The sequence below is a fragment of the Triturus cristatus genome, chromosome 11 (genome assembly GCF_964204655.1).
Source record: "Triturus cristatus chromosome 11, aTriCri1.1, whole genome shotgun sequence".
NCBI lineage: Eukaryota > Metazoa > Chordata > Amphibia > Caudata > Salamandridae > Triturus > Triturus cristatus.
In genome coordinates this window covers 317,176,573-317,197,534 of record NC_140594.1, presented here as the reverse complement: position 1 = coordinate 317,197,534, position 20,962 = coordinate 317,176,573, and the positions used below count along the sequence as shown (strand labels likewise).

Here is a 20,962-nt window from a genome sequence, read left to right as displayed (position 1 = left end):
AATTGAGTGGCAGTAGACTGTAGCATTTAAGTAAATTGACGAGGTGCAGTACACTAATTGAATGGAGGGAGGTGATCTGTTCCATTACCTGCAATAATTGGTTGTGTGAAGATGGTGTTTGTGGGAACAATGGAAAATTCTTTCTTTATAAACCTGGATGTTCTAGCAGAGAAGAGATTTCTGTAGAGAACGATGAAGTTGGATTGTCTACTGGAGAATGGGTCACAACTTGATAATATTTCCAGGTATGGTAGACCAATAAACTTACCACAACATTTGAAGGACTATATAGTGGGGTAGGCTTCCTCTTCTCCTTCATAAGGATGGTTTTTATAAATATATTAGTTTTATCCTTACTATGTTGTCCTCCTACTCCCGGATTTAGAGTGTGATGATACTTCTGGAGTTCACTGTCATACATTATGTATTGTTAGCTTGTGTTGTTCTTAAGTTGTAACTTGTATTGTAGCTTTAGGGGGAGGGTGCTGTTGACATTCCATTTAGTCTGACTCATGGCAAAGTAATATGCTTGAGCCTTCCAGTCGTAACCTTGGTGATGGGTTAATATGATTCATCCGAGAGCTGGGAGCTGAAGGAGAAGCAACCTTAACCCTCTGCATCTTCGTCCTTACAGAGAGGCCTCTGTGCAGGTGGCCAGGCTAATTAAATGTATTAAATTTCACCAGAATTAACATGAAGGTTGGAATTTAATTGGTACAGTTAAAGACATATTTTCCAGTGGTTTCATTAAACAAATTGCTACTACATGATGTCTAATAAAATGTTGCTCTGCTAATAGCTCGGTTACAGAGGAACCAAGCTGACAATTGCAATGAAAAGTAGAGTTAGAGGGTGACTGAGACAGTGGCGTAACGCAGTCCCCGCAGCCCCCTCAGCACAGTACTCTGGCCCGAGAGCTCCCGATTGAGTCCGGAGGGGGCCCCTCCACGTACCTTGCAGGGAAGCCTCCTCGAGTTTCGTTACGCCAGTGGACTGAGAACAAGAGACAGAGAAAGGGAACAAAGGACAGTGAAACTGAATGAGAAGGGCACTGAGAGAGAGAGAGTCAACAAAGCATAGGAAATCAGACACAGATGTAAATCAGGGATGGACAGGGCTTTGACACGATTGGGGCAGTTCCCTGTAGGGTTAGAGCCTTTGGAGGCTGGTTTTTAAAGCCTGGCCGCTCCTGTAGGCTCTCTCACTTTCCCAAGTTACTCGAGGTTTACTGCAGCAGCTATGGTGAGGCTAGAAGAGAGCAAGCAAGAGAGGGAGGGAGGTGAAAGGTAGAGAGCCACCAGTGCAAAAGTAGAGAGAGCTGAAAACTAGAGAGAATAAAGCGAGGGAAAGAGAGATAGCACAAGGATAGGAAGGTAACGGGGATTGTTTGAGCATTTTTGCCTCGGCTGCTTTTGGTTACCCCCATCCGGCCCTGACAAAGTCTGTGGTGATAAACAGAGACTGAGATGAAAAGGAAGGTAAGAGAAGACCCTAGAGGGACAGGTGTGGCTCCTCCCCTAAGGCAGAGAAGAGGTGCCCCACTGAGCAGGTCAAAAAGGAAAAAATAAAATGTTTACTCATTGTTATTATCATTACATTTTTCCCTTGTTGCTCAGCTGGGTAAGGGCGGTTCTGGGCTCTCATGGAGCAGTGGTTTGCACTCTCTTAAGTGCGCATGATGGTTTGCCCGGCAGTCTCGGGCCGGCCAAACTGTCATGCACACTTTGCATCTTCTCCACCAAGGCTGCATTAAAGCCAGAGTGGAGAACATGCCCATGCTCCCAGTACTCATCTGAGCACCAAACCACGGTGCTCAGACCAAACACAATGCTGCATTGCAGCGTTGTGATTGGCTTAGGGGAGCCTCGAAGCCTGGGTACCCCCTGGCGCACACGTCAGTCAAAGTTACATTTTGTTTATCATGCCCTCCCTGCGACCTACCACTCCACTGCTGTTAAATAGCGGTGGTCACTGGTAAAGGGACAAGCAGAGAGAGCCAAGAGAAGGTGAGAGACACTTTCCGAGAGAATAGGATGGGGGAGGGGCCACAGGGGCAGAAAACCACATAGCTGGAATAGAGCGAATAGTCAAGAATGGATGACCGAGAAATAAATTAGATATAGAATAAGGACTAGAGAAAGACGTATCAAGAGTGAAGACAGGTAGAGGTAAAACAGGAAATGGAAGAAAATGAGAGGAATGAGAATCTAGACATAAGTATGGTTGAAAAAATGATTGAAGGGAAGAAAAAAGACAGGAGAAGAGCAAAAGCGGGGCTCAAAAGAAAACCGGGAGAAAAGGAAGAAGAAAAAAGCGAAATACTGAACAGGGAAAAGAGAATGAGTGAAAATGATATGCAAAGAGCACGTAACTATAAACTGTCTGCTGGTCATTTCCCTTTAAAATGTAGTGCAGCAACAACAAGGCGATGGAGAAAATGCAGGAATTGGTCTCAGCCACTGGCAATCACTCGGGCCACACTCCGGTCCATCGTTTTTTGCCCATCATGCCATCTCAGAGTAAAATGTGCTGCAGCGATAAGTGTGCTTTAAAATTCATGGGACAGTGGGAGTGATTTAGAGGTACAAAGCTAAAAATTGTTATTTAGAATCGGCGTGTTGCTCCAGTGCAGACTTTATGGGGTCAGCGTAGAGAATGCAAAGGTACTGCTAGGGATTTGGAGATGGAGACTTGTTTGGGAGCTGCCGCATGCACAGCTACGTTGTATTTGTGTTTCTCTTCTTGAGGTAAAAGTGCTTGCCATACATACGTGGGAGTCTTATTAGGAGAAACACGAAAACCACTCACATTGGTGTTATTCTGGTTGTATGTAGACCCTAGGAAAAATTGAAAACGGCTGCTTTCTAAAGCACTTCTTTACTGTCAGCATCAGCTCTTCTATTAATATCATAGCGTGCTCGCGATACCTCACTTAACCAGAAGCCCATTGCTAGCCAAAAAAAACAAGCATTAGCAAAGTCCATAGGTCTGGCGTTGAAGGCCAGCCTTTTAACTTCGTCACTGCTTGTTTTGTTTTTTCATATTTTTTTGATAAAAACCTTTTTGGTTGTGAGAGGTACTGGACATGTGTAAAAAATCTAAAAAAAAAAAGAAAGAAAAAAAAACTGGCTAAAAGCAAAGATGTGTTTTGGTGGTCTTTAAACACACACATTACCTTGGTATTCCTCAGCACTGAAGGGAACTACTTTGTATACGCATGTGCTCCTTATGAAAGAGTAGAATGCCATCATTCACAGTGACTTAGCCAATAGCCGAAGTGGGCTGTATGCTGTAGTGAGTGGAAGAAAAACATGAATTGCACAACTGACCAATGAATGAAGAGGACTGAGGGGAAGCCCGTATAAGAAAGTATATTATAATTTTGTAAAGTTGTAAAATCCGAAGGTCTCTGCTCCATTTGAGGAGTTTTCCCCCCTCCGGGCTCCGTGGAGCACACAGAATTTCAAGTTTTTCCTCGCTCATGCTCACCATTGTTAAGTTGGTGAGGGCGAGCGGGGAAAATCCAATGCTAGGCCACCTCCCAGCGAGATTTCTCAGCGTGGGCGGTCCCGGATGGTCGCTACCGCTCGCGTTGAGAAACCTTCTGTTCACATTGAGGAAGCTGCCACTCGAGTAGAACTTCTACTCTAGCAGCAGAAATAAGCAGCGGCCTCTTGTGCTGCGCATGGTGCAGTTTGTGCTGATTTTACAGTGTGGGACAAACACCCGGCGTTAAAAATCAGCATAAACGGCGTGATGTAATGTTTTTTTTTCACTCTGTGAACTCCGTCCAGGCCTATTAATCGGGCCTGGCTGCCAGCAGTGACAGGTATCGGGCTGCTGCTCATGGTGCTGTTTATAGGACTGGAGTGCTGGAACCCTCCACTTCACTGGTGAGGAAGGGAAGTGGGCTGCATAGCATTGTGAAGGGAATCTCCCCCTATCGAAGATCGTGACCATATCATCATATTCACATTTAAACCATCTTACATTAAGGAATTACCCTCACAATGATCAACATTCTAGTTTATTGCCTGTGCCTCTCTCAAGCTCTTCATTGTTGACACTGCTAGAGCTCTCCTGCAGCACCTGACAGTGGGAGCCTCCAGCAGTAGTTGGAGTCCAGGGCCAGATCCCCTACAGTGCCAGCAATGGCTGATCAGCTGCATACTAGCTGTGTACCCATTTACCATTGCAAATTATAAAACTGTGCAATATTCCTCCAGCTGATAGAAATTGTGAAAGATGTTACAAATAAGTAGAGGGTAAAGGTGGCTGACCCAAACAAGCCAATGAATGGAGGGAGCTGCGTCATCTGTTGCCAGAATCTTAGAGCGCTTGTTCACTTAAAATATCTTTGTGATGTCTAGCAGTGTCTCTGGACCAGACAACAGCACTCATTTTTCCATTAGACTGTGTAATGCCATAGCAATTCTATGCTAATATTGCCGACCAATGAATGTCCCCCAGAGTATTTAATGCCTCCCCAATCTTACTGTCCTAGCAGCTAACGGATGCTATGTAACGATATATGTGTGACTTCTGTTGGTCTCCTTGGAAGCTATCCTTGTCCGCGGTCTCACCCATGCCCCTTCTATGCCCTGCAGAACACAGCATGTTCAGAACCGATCTGCATGGGTTCTGTGATGACACCGTCAGTGCACATCCGAAAACCAGAAGATATCCGAACACAAGATCAACTGCTCCGCCTCGCAAAGGACTTCATCGACCAATACTACTCATCTATCAAAAGGCAAGTGGGGGATGAGGGAGACACATGAAAGGAAGGGGGAAGACCCTGTGGGAGAATAAAGACCTAAAAGGAGGAAAGGGAGCGACTCTGTGAGGAAAGTAGAGACCTAAGGGTCACTAGTAGAACAACATGAGCAATAGAAACAACTAATGAAAAAAATAGTCCAAGTAGAGGGTAGGATACTCAAAAAAGATATACAGAATGGAACACTCAGACTGTAGGAAGAATTTCAGGAAAATCAGGATGGCTAACTGCAACTATGGGACAGGAAGAGACAGAGGTATGCCGAAAATCACATGGTTAAATACAGGAATCACAGGTCCCCACAGAGAATTCACATGTCCTATGAGAGAATAGGGTGACCACACTAGAGGACAGGGTGACGTTCAGGGACTTTATTGAGTCTCACTAACAAGGGACACACTGAAGTAGATTTAGGAGGCTCAGATGGTGGACAGAGGGGGGCCCTGAAGAGGAACATTGCAGGCGGGCACGCCAGGGAATGGAAAATTTGGGGAGGTCTACAAGAAATAGGAGTTAGACCCAAGAGGAGGGGAGACCCTATGTGTCACTGACAAACACAATGGAAAAGGAGGGACTTAAAGGGTAGATCCACTGGAAAGCAGCAAGAGATCAATAAAGCAAAGACATTGACATAAAATTTGCATTTGCCAGAAAAGGAGAGACCCATGAGGTAGGAAATGGAGGAATGGAATTGATAATAGAGGAAGCCCATTGAAGAAAAAATACAATAATATATGGGTGAAGCACGAGGTCCCGCAATGAGCAAAGGGAAGAGGAGGATGGAGACCCAAGGGAGGCCATGATAGACAAGTATAGGAGAAGGGAGAAGTAATGGAGGCAAAGTGAAGAGAGATAAGGAAAAGGGCATTTAACTGTTGGGGATAATGGAGGCCAACGTGTGGGTGAGGAGAGATGCTCAGGAAATGAACAATGAAAGCAGCATGCTAGTATGAATATATATATATATATATATATATATATATATATATATATATATATATATATATATATATATATATATATATATATATATATATATAACCTACTGGCGGTCGCCAGTAGGTAGTTATAGTTAGGACCACGTTTCCAAAGGAAATCCGCAACATTCTATTTTGAATAACTTTGGCGCCGGTCGACGAATCCTTGCGAATTTTTCAAAATAGGTGGGGCGCTACGCTCCGCTCCTACCCTGAAAGTCTCGGGGGGATTCGTCAAGCGGGGGCTGAGATAAAAGGGGGGTCCCAAAACGCGTTTTTCCCATGCATTTTTCCATAGGACCTTTAGACAGGGCTACAGCCCGAACGGCTGAACAGAATTACTAGAAATTTGGCAGAGAGGTAGTCCTCAGGTCAAGGAAGTGCCTTTTGTAGGTTTGGTGTAAATCTGTTCAGTAGATTCTGAGAAAATAGCCTTTAAATCAATATATATATCTGAGCCAGCTTACGGTGCACTTACGGTACGCTTAACGTACGCGTACGGTGGCGTGCGCGAGCGCGATTCTGATTGGCTCTTAGATCTAAGTAAACATTCGAATCGGCCGAAACCAGGAAGCGGCGGCCACCATTTTCTCTCTCACACTGAGAGTGATTTTTAAAATATAAAGCCCAAAAACATGTAAAGGGGCTGTTTAGACAGCTCCCACACACATAGCCATGTTGAGGGAGTCCCCAAAGATCCCCCAAGGCCAAAAACTGAATTTTTATTTTTTCGTTAATTTCGCCGATTACGCTTACCGTAGGTGTACGGTAAAATTTTTAAAAATAAAAAATAAATTATCCACACTCTCTCCACCCTGTGTGCAATTGGTGCCCGAAGGCCACCAATTGTGCATGGCTTATTACACCTGAGATAAACTAAAATATTTTAAAAAAAAAATAATAAAAAAAAAAATTATCCACACTCTCTCCACCCCGAAGGGCACCATTTGTGCATGGCTTATAAAATATACGAAAAATTAAAATATTACCTTTCAAAACGAAGTGCATCATATGTCCTCCATGTGCGCACGGTGCGTTAAGTGGGCGCGCACGCCACGAATGGCGTAAAGTAACTTAGCATATAAAAAACCGTACAAATTCACTGAAAAAACCATAGGTTTCACACACGTTATAGTTAGGAATTAGCATTTAAAAAACCTTGCAAATTCACTGAAAAAACCATAGGTTTCACACATGTTATAGTTAGCGGAAATTTTACTGATAAAAAACCAATGAAATTCCCCCGTTATAGTTAGTGCAGGCATTACGGTCGCGTGAGTTATAGTTGCCTACAGTAACTATAACGGGGGAATTTCATTGGTTTTTTATCAGTAAAATGTCCAGCTAACTATAACATGTGTGAAACCTATGGTTTTTTCAGTGAATATATATATATATATATATATATATATATATATATATATATATATATATATATATATATATATATATATATATATATATATATATATATACACATATATATTACCTACTGGCGATAGCCAGTAGGTAGTTATAGTTAGGACCACGTTTCCATAGGAAAACCTCAACATTCTATTTTGAATAACTTTGGCGCCGGTCGACGAATCCTCGCGAATTTCTCAAAATAGGTGGGGCGCTACGCTCCGCTCCTACCCTGAAAGTCTCGGGGGGATTCGTCAAGCGGGGGCTGAGATAAAAGGGGGGTCCCAAAACGCGTTTTTCCCATGCATTTTTCCATAGGACCTTTAGAACGAGCTACAGCCCGAATGGCTGAACAGAATTACTCAAAATTTGGCAGAGAGGTAGTCCCTAGGTCAAGGAAGTGCCTTTTGTAGGTTTGGTGTAAATCTGTTCAGTAGATTCTGAGAAAATAGCCTTTAAATCAATATATATATCTGAGCCAGCTTACGGTACGCTTACCGTACGCTTACGGTAAGCGTACGGTGGCGTGCGCGAGCGCGATTCTGATTGGCTCTTAGATCTTAGTAAACATTCGAATCGGCCGAAACCAGGAAGCGGCGGCCGCCATTTTGTCTCTCGCACTGAGAGAGATTTTTAAAATCGGAAGCCCAAAAACATGTAAAGGGGCTGTTTTGACAACTCCCTCCCACATAGTCATGTGGAGGGAGTCCCCAAACATCCCTCAAGTGCAAAAACGGTTTTATTTTTTTTTCGGCAATTTCGCGGGGTACGCTTACCGTACGCTTACGGTAAGCGTACGGTAAAAAAATAAAAATAAAAAAAACACTATCCACACTTACCCCACCCCCTGTGCTTTTGGTGGCCGAAGGCCACCAAATGTGCTGGGCTTATTACAATGGAAAAAAACACTATCCACACTTACCCCACCCCCTGTGCTTTTGGTGGCCGTAGGCCACCAAATGTACAGGGCTTATTATAAGGGAAAAAAACTTAGCATTTAAAAAACCGTACTAATTCACTGAAAAAACCATAGGTTTCACACACGTTATAGTTAGGAATTAGCATTTAAAAAACCTTGCAAATTCACTGAAAAAACCATAGGTTTCACACATGTTATAGTTAGTGGAAATTTTACTGATAAAAAACCAATGAAATTGCCCCGTTATAGTTAGCGCAGGCAACTATAACTCACGCGACCGCAATCCTCTGCTGATGACATATGTGTCTTTAGGAAAAAAAAATATTTGTAATATATGTATAGCTAAAAATGTATGGAAGAAGACATGGGCAAATAAGTGTCGAAATACAGTATTAGCATCAGCAGAGGATTGTGGTCGCGTGAGTTATAGTTGCCTGCGCTAACTATAACGGGGCAATTTCATTGGTTTTTTATCAGTAAAATTTCCACTAACTATAACATGTGTGAAACCTATGGTTTTTTCAGTGAATATATATATACACATATATGTATATATATATATATATACACATATATGTGTATATATACATCAATATATACCTATTTTCACACAAACGCCCAGTTTAAATATATATATGTATAAAATAGAACTACTTTCATTTAATGACCCCAGTTAAAGTCAAGTTATGATTAGCTTTGGTAATAACACCTAATGTATGTTTAAAGTCCCAGCTGAAATTTCTCAGCTATGACAAGCTATGTAAACCATGGCTTACCCAAAGCATAACAACATAGGAAAACAAAATAGTGATGGGTGGATTGCTTCAATTAATCTCAGACACTGGTAATTACTCTGAGCAGCGCATCAGTCAATTGCACCATGCCACCTCGGACAGGAATGGGCCATATGCAAATCGGCCTTGGTCCTGTGCCAATAGGAATAGTCTAGCCAGAACTGCCAGACCAGGCCTCCTTTGAACAGGATCACTAGCAACCATAGGTCATATTTTTGGTTTCTTCAGGGCAAAGAATAAGTGCACATTTAATGCTATGCTCATGGCTTTCCCCTTGATGTAACAGATGACTTCACAAATGACGTAAATGTATCTCACGAGTGTCCTGACATACTACCTTACCATTGAGTATTTGCTGACACAACTATTGAGTAGGAGCCCTTTTTCATAGGTGCTGTACTTTAAAAATGTGGTGTGAAGTCCTCCTAGGGCAAAAACAGCTATTGAGTGCTCTCCCACAGTTATGGGCTTGAGCCGCAAACAGGGGTCCAAAATGGAGGGGGTGGGGAGAGCAATTAACAGCTATTATTACCCTACAGGTAAGTGCAGTAAGGCTGGGTCTGACCTAAAAACAGGATGAAAAATCTCACCATACCTCTGCAGCTCCCAATCAGCCTCCTTCTCTAAAACATCCGTTTCAGACTCTGATGTCTAGGCTCCTACGCTTGCTTTTCTAAAGTGGAATTTAACTCTGATTGCAAGAGAGAAGTTGGAAAAAGTAAACAATTCTTTAGGTGTTTCTACTTTTCTTTGGATGATATCTAAATTTCATGCAAAACTACAGAAAGTCACCAGTTATAGTATACTGCACAGCTCAATCCCACAGTGAAAAGATCATGAAACCAAATTGCTCACCATTTTCAAGATGGTGAAAAAAAACTTTCAGAGCCCTTTCACCCAATCACATTTGTAAAAATCATGATTTCACAATTTTAAACTGCACAGGTAACTCTTTTGAGTCAAACCGGACACTTTTTCAAATACATATTACTGAGAAAATTTACACAAAATCAACAGAACCACACTTTCTTAGTAAAGTTCTATTTTCTTTCCAAGTTTGGGTTAAATCTGTTCAGTGGTTTGGTTGTAGGCCTGACCAAATTTCCTATTGGAGCTAAAATGGGAAAAGGCTTCTTGACACCCCCCTACAATTCTGTCTCCTGCATAAAAGGAGTTACCCAACAAAAATTCCTCTGCACAAATCTGACCGAAAATAAGCTTGCCAGATCTTAGCTGATGATGCCAAGTGAGAGGGAGTTTTTTTTTTACCATGAATATCATGAGAAAACTAAGGACGTCGGAGGGGTAGAGTGAGAAAGAGTAAGCTCTCTCACTCTACCTTTCCAAACTTCGTACCTCTCTCCTTGTTCTTAGCCTCTCACCGTATTTATAATCACTCCTCACAATGTCTAAGCTCACCATCTTGTATTCTTGTCAGTCTGGATCCCCAACTCTTCTTGCTACATCTCAAAACTCATTCTTAATATTCCTTTGGCACTTTTTCTCAAAGCTCTCCTAGATCTCCCACATACTTTTTTAGCCAGTCCTTTACTTTTTGAGCATTTGTGCCATATTTAGTAGGTTTTTTCTTCACAGTTTCTTGATGTTTTTATTCCTACTCACTCAGCTCTTTCTTAATAGTCACTTGACTCCTTGACCACATTCCAGTACCGGTTTATCTCTACTTGTATATTTCATTGTGTATGCTTAGACCTCCACTGAAAGTCTAGCTCAGTCTCTTTGCAGTTGCTCTTTCATTTCTTATGTCTTCCCAATTGCTCTTTTAACTCTTCGATCTCTTGACAATTCCCCCCCTTAAATTGATATGAAATGGTTCTTTATAAAACACCTAAACCTATAACTCCTTCTCCATAGTCTCGTAGCTCTTTTATCATACTATTATGGCTCTTTGTTCACACTTTCCTGGGTGTCTTGCTCAGTATTCCCTCCATATTCTAACAGCAAGGTATGAACTTATTCTTCACATGCCTTCTTTATCCGGAGGGTAGGTCCATCCCCACCTATAAAGGGCATGGATGAAATTAGGTTTGAAAACAAACATCATTATAGTTAGTTTAATGAATGGCCAAGGTGCAAAATGACAATATATTTACACATATATTAAGACACTGATGACTGCATGGTTGCATAGATAAAAGATCCAACAATCTCATTTCCCTTTCTCCATTATGTTCTAGCTCTTCTACACAAGCACCAGAATATTTTACTATTCTTTTCCCATATTCTGTTGATTATTTCACCGTGAATTCCTGGATCTTCATCCATGTACTCCTGGCTCCTTTGCCATTCTTTCACTCTTTTTAATATTTTCGTTCTTTTCCTTTTTCTTTCTTTACTGATTCTCCATACACCCTTGGTGCCACTTCCTTACACTCTTGACTTGGTTTTTGCTTCTCCTTGGACCATTCTTCAAACTCCTATAGCTCTCCCTATACTTCTTTGCTTCTTACCAGTAAACTGCCCTTACAACAAATCATTCACTCCGCATGCAATTTCAACGCGGTCGTTACAACGACCCCGTTGTCACAACGCATACAATTACTACTCAAGTCGTAACAACGACTTGCGGAGGGGGGAGAAGGTGTTGGATTTAAAATCCAACACCTTCCCTACTGTTTCACAGACTGGAGTTGGAATAGTAAATTATACTATTCCAACATCTAGACCCGACTTGTGGGGTAATGGTATGCGTTATTACAATGCGGTCGTTGTAACGACCGCGTTATAATGCATGCCTTCACTCCGCATGCAATTACAAGGAGGCATATTCCTTCTTACCCATACTGCCTTTTAGTCTTTGTCTATAATGTTCTCGCTTAATGTTCTTTTGCATCTTGTTCTCTGCCACCACACTCTGTGAATCATTCTGTATATGATTTTTATTCTTTCTTGGCACAAGTCTATGCTCTTCGATCTCCCCCCCTCCCCCCAAACATTGCATTACTGTATCTCTCCATATGTTCACTTTTATTCCATACTGTGTTTACTTCCTTTCCATAAAAGCTTAGATTTTATGCAACACATTTTTGTGTTCCCAATTTAGTTCATGTTCTGGACCCTCCTCCACATTATCCCTGAGAAAAAGGGATAATGTGTAACAGGGATAATGTGAAAAATGGATAATGTGAGAACACAGTGATAATAAAAATGCTCGAGGCAAATATATAGTTTTTACTGGAATTAGTAACTGTGCTGTAGTTATGTGGTAGTAGTTGTGTCCTGCTTTACCTCGTAAGTTTATGTTGTTTGCATCGGTATCTTTAATGTTCTATATTGCGCTAGTATAAGCCGCATCTTTATTGGTCAATGTGGTGTTCTGTAATGGAATGCCCAGGGGTTTGTTTAATTTTAATTCAGTTAGAGAGCTCGTCTGGGCCTTGTAAAGCAATACTTGTGTTGTCTATGATACTTCAATGATCTACTTCATTGGCCATCTGCAAGCTGTTCCAGCACGTTTATTACACTTAAGTAACATGCCCAGATTATTGTTCCCGTACGCCATATTTCGATAAAGGAAAACTAAGATGGCTTCCCAAGAGAGATGAATCATAAGTAAATGAGCAAGTGCAAATGGGTTTTTTCATAAAATGGAAATCACTTGGTTTAGAGTAATCTAAAGATTAATGGAAATGGTACTCATTCGCTTTTTAATTTGTTAGTAACGGAGTCCCCTCTTGGGAGCAAATTTTATAGTGGATCCCATAATGAAAAGAAAACACAATGAAGATGTCACAAATGCAATACACAGATAACAAAACAGCTTGCAATGCCAATATATGTAGAGAAAAATAGAAGTAGTCATTTGGGAATGGTCTAAAGATTTACAAAAATGGGTGTGATCATGTGTGTTGACTACTTAGCAAAAGATTACTATTTACCCTATGCACAATATTCTGATGAAGTAACCGTCGCCACGGTGCACTGATGTTTGATAACCAAATCTATAAGAATTATATGGATGTAGTTATTGTTAGGTCTATGCGGATGGGGTAGAGATACACTATGTACATATATTCCCATGTCTAGGAGATTTACATTTTGTTGTTAATTGCATAACATTTTATAAGAACAGTTTATGAAGAATAATGCATAATAAATTATATTTTGGTTTGAAAATCTAGGGTAGTTGTAAATTTGTGGATATACAATTTATATCATATCAATTGAGTTTAATTGTTAGAGTTATGGTAACTACTTTTATTGTTTGAAACGTATAGAGAAACAGCATGTTATTGTTATGCAAAATATAAGGATTGAATTGGGCATAGTGGGTGATGCAGCAATGGCAGATAATAACATCCCAGGGTTATTTCCCTACAGGTTTGGCTCCAAAGCCCACCTAGACAGGCTTGAAGAAGTTCGCAATGAAATAGAAGAAAACGAAACATACCAGCTTAGGGACACAGAGCTGATCTATGGGGCCAAACATGCCTGGAGAAATGCTTCCCGCTGTGTGGGCAGGATACAGTGGTCCAAGCTGCAGGTAAACCCCGCAAGCACCTAACAAACATCTATGAATAGCCATGAAAGGGAAGGGTGGGAATAAGTGGGTGTGTTGGGTACAATAGTGAGACGGAGGAATAGAAATGCCCATGTATGTCCTTTACTGCATGCAGTGAAACAGTGAGACCTAGAAGGCTAAACAATTCCCACTTATGTTCTTCATTCAATACAGTGGAACAGTGAGATCTGGTAATCTGGTATGCTTAGCAATGCTAACAAATTTCCTTAACACCATGGAGCGGTATAGTGCAGTGAATGAGTGATATGGCGGCCGAGCCATACACATGCATATAATTTATTCCCTGTAGTGAAATAGTGAAATGGAGGCCTGCCACTTTTCACGTATGCCCTAAATTCCAAACACTGCAATAGTCAGATCTAGTAATCTGGGGGGCTCAGCAATGCCGACGAATGTGCTTTATTTGATGCATTGCACTAGTGATATCTAGTTCCCTTGGAGGTTGGCAACGCCTACAAATGTCCTTTATGCCATGGAGTGGTAAAGAGTAGCTAAACTAGGAGATGTAGGCATAGCAATACACACAAAAACTCCTTCATCCCTACTGCGAAAAAGTGACACGGAGGCATGGCAAAGTGCGCATATGTTCTTTATACATTGTATTCACTTACAGTATGTTCATGTTCAAAATACTTTATTCAGTTAATAAAAGACCACAAAGGTATATCACATTCACAAAGACAATTAAAATGTCAAAATGCCATAAAAAAACATTTCATCAGTACAACAACACAAGGAAGAGTTAAAACATTCATTGGTGACATCTGCAGTTCAACATCTGTTTCTGCCTCTAATGGACCTGTCAAAACGCTTGCCACATTTAAACAAACTAGAGGGCTCATTGGCATATGAAGGTAGGTCAGGGTTGGTCTTACTTGCCAGAACCACTTTCCTTTAAGCAAAGGTAAAATATATCGTGGGGCACAGTAGTGATCACAAAACATAGTAAAGTACATTGTGTCTTAGAGCAAAAATGTACAACAAATGAACAAGGTCCTTGCTCTTCCACATTATGTTTACTCTGAGACTTCGCTACAAGCCAATGCAAGAGATTCGATCTAAAACGTGTTAACAGAAAGTGATGGTGGGGTGTTGTAACCATGTTCAGATGGGGAAACATCCTTGACAACACGGGCATAGCATCGCAATGCCTTTACATTGCGGGCATTACAATGCAAGTCGTTACAACGACTTGCGCTGGATGGCGCTCTAACCTAACGAATAGTATGATTTACTATTCCAACACCTTCCCTACTGTATGTAGACTGGAGTTGGAATAGTAAATCATACTATTTCTAAGTCCAGCGCCCTCCAGCGCAAGTTGTTGTAACAAACGCGATGTAAAGTACCGTGTTGTAAATGTATGTGTAGTAACATCATACATTCGTTCAGATGAGACTCCACAGATGGGCCAGTCTTCAAAAGAATATATGCCTTGATAGAGGGTTTCAAAAGTTCAGTATCTTCTCTGTTGGCTTCAGCTCTTAACATGTGTTGTTTTTTTAATCGAGGGCAGATCTTTCTTGGTATTTTTTTCTAGAGACCCACATAGGGCCGTACCCACCAGTCTCTCTAATGAGCCTTTTATTTAACATAACCATAAAATAGCATGGCATTTGTCCACAGAAAGACAGTCCCTGATGTTTGACTGGTTCAAATCGAACTCTCTGCTTGACCAGATTTTAAACAATCTTACTAAAGGTGAAAGGGATAACGTATCTGGGATATATATTCCAAACCCAGTTCTTCATGGGCTATAAATGTGGCGACTGACTGGGGAATTGGCAACAATCTTCTGATAAAGTTGTTTTCCACTCTCTAAATCTCTCCGCAGTCCTTATAACCCCATAAATCATTCCCATGGTTAGTAATGGATACACTTTGCTTGATAAACTTTTAGTGGCCAGGTATGAATGAGCAAGTCTTGCAATGGGTGGAACAGTGTGAGATCTGTAGGGAGAGTGAGAAGAGACTCGAAACAGGAGTTTGTGGTGTGCAGGGCCATATTGTTGATCCAGGAAAACCATCAATCACCATTTGTTAGGATTTTATTAGGCCCATGTTTGCGCAGAGGTCAAGAATGCTGTATTGTTGGTGGATGTGCGCTCCGTCTCTTGATCACAGACAATGGGGCACAACTTACTTCACATTAGGTGAGGACGTTTTTGGAAAATCGTGGACTAAAACACCATTGCATAGACCTATACACATCCCTCAAGCTAACGCAATGGTGGAAAGGGCCAACCGGTTGGTCAAGGGTGCCATTTTGATGACAAACCAGTGTGGCAGTGATGTGGAAGTGGTGGTGAATTACATGATTTAGGCTCATCGTACAACAGTGAATAGTGTAACCAACATTTACCCATTTGAAAGGATGAGGGTGAGAAAGGCAGGTACGAAGTTGACACCTGTGTGGGTGACTGAAAAGGGAGTGAAACAGTTCTAGAAAGCAGGGAAAAAATGATTAGGACTCCGGTGAGAGCTTGTGATTGCGTGGAGATAAAACATGGGAGAATGACTTGTGGACTGTCCAAGTTTTGGGGGCTTTTCAAGGTCAAGGAGGTACATGAGGATTACATTATGTTGGAGAGTGGCAATACGTGGAATCTTCCCAAGTAGCGCTGTACCAGAAGAGTGACAGTGTCTATGTCAAGGGTGAACAAGGTTAGGGGAGAATCAGCAGTTTTATGTTGGCGAATGATGAGGTACTAATCAGTAATTCCACTTGTGGTGTGAGATGTGCTGTGGAGAATGATGGGGGGATGTAAGGGAGAGGAGGTTTTCTGTGAGTGACGTGAGAAGACAAGGTTTGGATGCCAAGGGTGATGTTGGTGTGGGGAGTGGGGCCAAAACTGCAACTCCAGCATGTGGTAATGGTGTTGTTCCTGTGAGGGCAGGTGAAGTACGCCAAGCCAGAATTCGTAGACTGCATATTACTGGAAGGACTATGAGCTGGTCTCTAATAAGTTCCTCCGTCATTGACCAAACTTGCACTTAATGGGCAACTCATGTAGGCCTGATAAAAAAAAATCCTCAAGAGATTCTCCTGCTTTTTGCGGCTGGGTGTAGAACTTGTATTTCAACATCACAATATTCTCCACTTTTGCAAACCTACGCCCCAAGTGCATTTTCACCTCCTTGTATATATCCTGCAGCACTTGACCATCATTGTCACGAACGTCAGGAAAGATATTTCAACACATGATGGCCTTCTTTGCCTATAGTCCCCAACAACAATGCTAGCTTTCTTTCAGCTGAGAATGCCTGGCCATCTAGTGCAATTAAATAGATCTCAGACAAATCTATCCATTCCTCCCAATGAATAGACAGTTGACCATGGTGCTGAAGAAACAAAGGCGGTATAACTATGGAGGAAGATGCCATTTTGAAAGAACTGTAGGGAACTTTGTAGCCACAAAAAAAATGGATCTCCCTCTGTATTTTTTTCCCTTCTAAAACAAATTAAGTCACTCTTAAGGTGCTTTCCTCTAACCTCAGCTGGGTATTGCCTGTGTCATGTGACGTTCAGATGGAATACTTCACTCAACAGGGAGAAGACGTGTGCTGATGGTTTGCGCTCTGATCTACACGCTGAGAAAACAAAGGCCACTGTACTGACAAAGTGCTTTGCTTCTGGGGCACACGAACAGCAGGGCGCTCTCGGGCAGGCTCATGTGCAGCATACTTGGTGGTATCCAGGCAGCAGTAGGTGCATGAGAGGCAATGGTCTTGCGGCCAGCAGCCGATTCATTTTTGCTTTTACACAGTTTGCCATAGGCATACCGCATGGCATTACACCTGTATGGGCTTAGCCCCCAGTCTTTTCCCAAAATCAAATACTGAGGCTACTGTTCTGGCCAACAAATTTCTTCTAACACTTCTTTGTGGGGGCCAAGAACCCCTTTCCTAATTATGGGAAGGTAGGAACTCTAGTCACTTCCTGGCTATCTCCAAGTATTTTTTTCTGGAATTTATTTTTATAACCAATAGCCATAGTATGGGTATTGGAGTAATTGGTGTTCATGTCTAGGGAAGATATGAACTCTGTGAAGGATTTACGAAGTCACTGGAGGCCCACAACTGTTCTAGATATCAAGGCAGTGTTGTAGGCCTATATGAGTGCAGGAATAAGCTACAGCCCCACCCAAGGAATATCCATAGAGGCCACACACAGGGATGGGCATAGGTTCTTAATATATAGTGTAAATAAGAGCGGGGCTAAAATACAGCCTTGCCTGGCTATTTTATGCACTGTTATTGGAGATGACCGATACCCATACTGGTTAAATCGAACTACTGCTGTGAGGTCCTTATGGAGTTTATGGAGAAAGTTGACACAATTGCGATCAAACCCTAAATCAATCAACAAGGACCATCATTTAGCTCTGTTGACACAATCAAAGGCAGAAGATAAGTCTATTGAAGCTAAATAAATCCACCCTTTTTTGGCCACGGTGTATTTGCCAATTATCAAATGATGATTGAGGCACTGATCGAGCGTGCCTTTCACCTGTCTGAACCCGTACCAATGACAGATTACATTGTTTTGTTCCAGCCAATCGGATAGTCTAGCCAAAATCACTCTGCCCAGGAACTTAGCTGTCGAATCAATAAGGGAAATCTGCCGGTAACCCCGGGGGTTGGACCGATCTCCCTTTTTAAAAACATCGATAATTATTGACCTCAAAAATGAAGTGAGGTGATCCTTTCTCCAGGTTGCATTAAATACAAGCATTACAACTTTAGCCCAGACCAAGGGGTTCTGTTAAAATAAATCAGCGTAAACCCCATGTGGCCCTGGCACCTTATTCTTAGCCATGGTTGCATTGCACTACCTCATCCTTCATAAAACAAGAGGAAGAATCCATTCTCAAGGATCGCATAGGCGGGTAGGGGGGACCTCTGATAGACTACCATAAATCCCTGAAAAATGCTTTCTCCATACATTCGGGAAAATTGCACAGGTTATTGTACTATTCGCTACTCCAGTAAAAAAAGGGGTGGTTAATGATTTGCCAGAACTTCGCACTATTGCTGAGCGTATATGGGTGCAAAAGATCCTCCTAGAATTTCTCTTTAATTTTATTTTTCCGAGTTAACAAAGCATACTTGTAGTCTTTTATTCTCCTTACTGTCTTGGGTTTTCTCTTTAATGCAATAAATAGACTTTGATGGGCCTTTGTGCACGTGGAATTAAACCATCTCTCAGTTACCCTAGCCCTCTTGTTACCATTATCCCTGTAGTTATAAGCAATCTGTTGGGTAATCCTACTAAAGGGGATCAAAATGAGCTCATCATTCGTGGTATCCTTCGTACACAATTGAATGTCATAGTCACAAGTGGCATAAAGCAGTTTAAAAAGGAGTCAAGAGGGACTTTGCTCCATTTTAATCTGCGACACTGATCTTGTGGTGTGATGTCACTATTGCTTGCGTTACAACAAACAAATGATGGACGGAATGCTGACAATGCAGACATTCTCCCCCAGTCAAGAGATCTGGGTTAAATCCATCGTTCTTTTGCCCACTACGCCACCCCAGTTCAGACATGGCCATATGCAAATCAGTCTTGACCCTGTGCCTCATGGGAACAGTCCAGCCCGAACTGCCAAGCCATGTCTTCCCTGGACCGGAATCAAGCATCCTAGGACCGGTTTCTGGCTATCAGCCTTCATCAGCCAGGATAGCTTGACTCCAGTGGCGTAGTGAGCACGGGTCCCACGTCTGGGAATACCCATCCCACTTAGGGCGAAAAGCGTTACAACAAACAAATGATGGACGGAATGCTGACAATGCATACATTCTCCCCCAGTCAAGAGATCTGGGTTAAATCCATCGTTCTTTTGCCCACTACGCCACCCCAGTTCAGACATGGCCATATGCAAATCAGTCTTGACCCTGTGCCTCATGGGAACAGTCCAGCCCGAACTGCCAAGCCATGTCTTCCCTGGACCGGAATCAAGCATCCTAGGACCGGTTTCTGGCTATCAGCCTTCATCAGCCAGGATAGCTTGACTCCAGTGGCGTAGTGAGCACGGGTCCCACGTCTGGGAATACCCATCCCACTTAGGGCGAAAAGTGTTACAACAAACAAATGATGGACGGAATGCTGACAATGCAGACATTCTCCCCCAGTCAAGAGATCTGGGTTAAATCCATCGTTCTTTTGCCCACTACACCACCCCAGTTCAGACATGGCCATATGCAAATCAGTCTTGACCCTGTGCCTCTTGGGCCCGTATCTTTGATTGAATCAAAAGACCCCCCCACTCAAGGGATGGACTTAGAGGGTTATAATCACTTCGCTCAGACCATTGAACCTTGAAGCTACACACGAACTGAGCTAATTAGGCTGAAATAAACTTGTAGTCAATGACCGTGTTAGCCCCTCTCCCATTAAATGTGGGAATAGTTTCTCCTTCTATACCAGCTCTCGTGGACACAAAATTAAAATCTGCTAGGACATCATCGAGCATGCTTCCCTCAATCGAGTGCTCGAAATGATCACCCCAGTAAAATTCGATTTCATGAGGGTTCTCGAAGTTAAAATCACCGAATAAAATAATTGAACAGGTAATTTAGGTTTCTCATCAAATGCTTGCAAAAAAAGACCATATGGCCCTGAAATGCCCTGTAAGGGTACCCGCACAGAGGAGTTATAGAAGTTTAATAACAAGATACTAGGTAGGCCCTTTGTCTAACTGAACAACCAGCAGATTACTCTGGCCAAATTCTGCCTGAGTAGAGGTGCACCGTAATTGCAGGGATATCAAGGTAAGCAGATCACCCTGTCAACAGATCCCAAAACCCAAAAAGTTACCTCCTTTCCAGGACCAGGTAGTCCTGACTGTGATTTCGACTTTGCAATGTGGGCAGTTGATTTTTGCCATTTGGTAGCCAGTTCAGAGGGGAACCAGAGCTGTTAGGCCTCAAGGGTGCCGGAGAAGATCACGCACTGACTGTACTAACAGTGGAACTCTACGTGAGAGTAGAGTATAAGAGGAAATTATATCTCCGTACCTCGTGACGCGACCACCTTTGTTAAACTATGATCTTGAACTGCATCAGTACTGTTTGCCACTCCTCCAAGACTATTCGCCTGCCCTAGCGATAACCTGCACTCAGTTAAGGCAATTTTGCTGGACACAACCCCGACAGCACATTACAGCATAGTGTCAATGCTTGTTGGTTTGGGTCAGTGGAAAGGACATTCAACTGCTTTTCGCCTGCTCATTCTGAAGAGGTGAAAATATGAGGACAAACTCACCAAGATAGTCCAGAAATTAATCAACCATATCAGAGGGGTGACCCAGCCCAGCCTTGTCCGGCCACAGACAGGCCTGCCCTTGGCCCGGGCTTCGCGCGCGTCCTGCGCTGTGGGGAGAAAGGTGTCCACCAATCAGCAGCTGCAGGGGATCAGGACAGTCAGCTGTTCCCTGGGACAGGGAGTACTACTAAGGCAGAGAAAGCAGCCAAGAAAGCACTCGCGAGTCCCGCGATGCGGGGGGAGAGGCAGTGATATAAGGACAATGGCAGTCACACCAGGGC

At 42.5% G+C, this 20,962-nt stretch overlaps 1 protein-coding gene across 4 annotated transcripts in view; it reads left to right on the top strand.

Moving 5' to 3' along the window:
• NOS1 (nitric oxide synthase 1) overlaps positions 1 to 20,962 on the top strand; it is a 1,315,983-nt gene that overhangs the window by 1,024,500 nt on the left and 270,521 nt on the right. For all 4 annotated transcript variants that reach the window (XM_085636289.1, XM_085636287.1, XM_085636288.1 and 1 more), the window contains 2 exons: positions 4,608 to 4,753; positions 13,213 to 13,375. In XM_085636289.1, the coding sequence (XP_085492415.1) occupies positions 4,608 to 4,753; positions 13,213 to 13,375 (309 nt within the window). The remainder of the gene's footprint in view (positions 1 to 4,607; positions 4,754 to 13,212; positions 13,376 to 20,962) is intronic.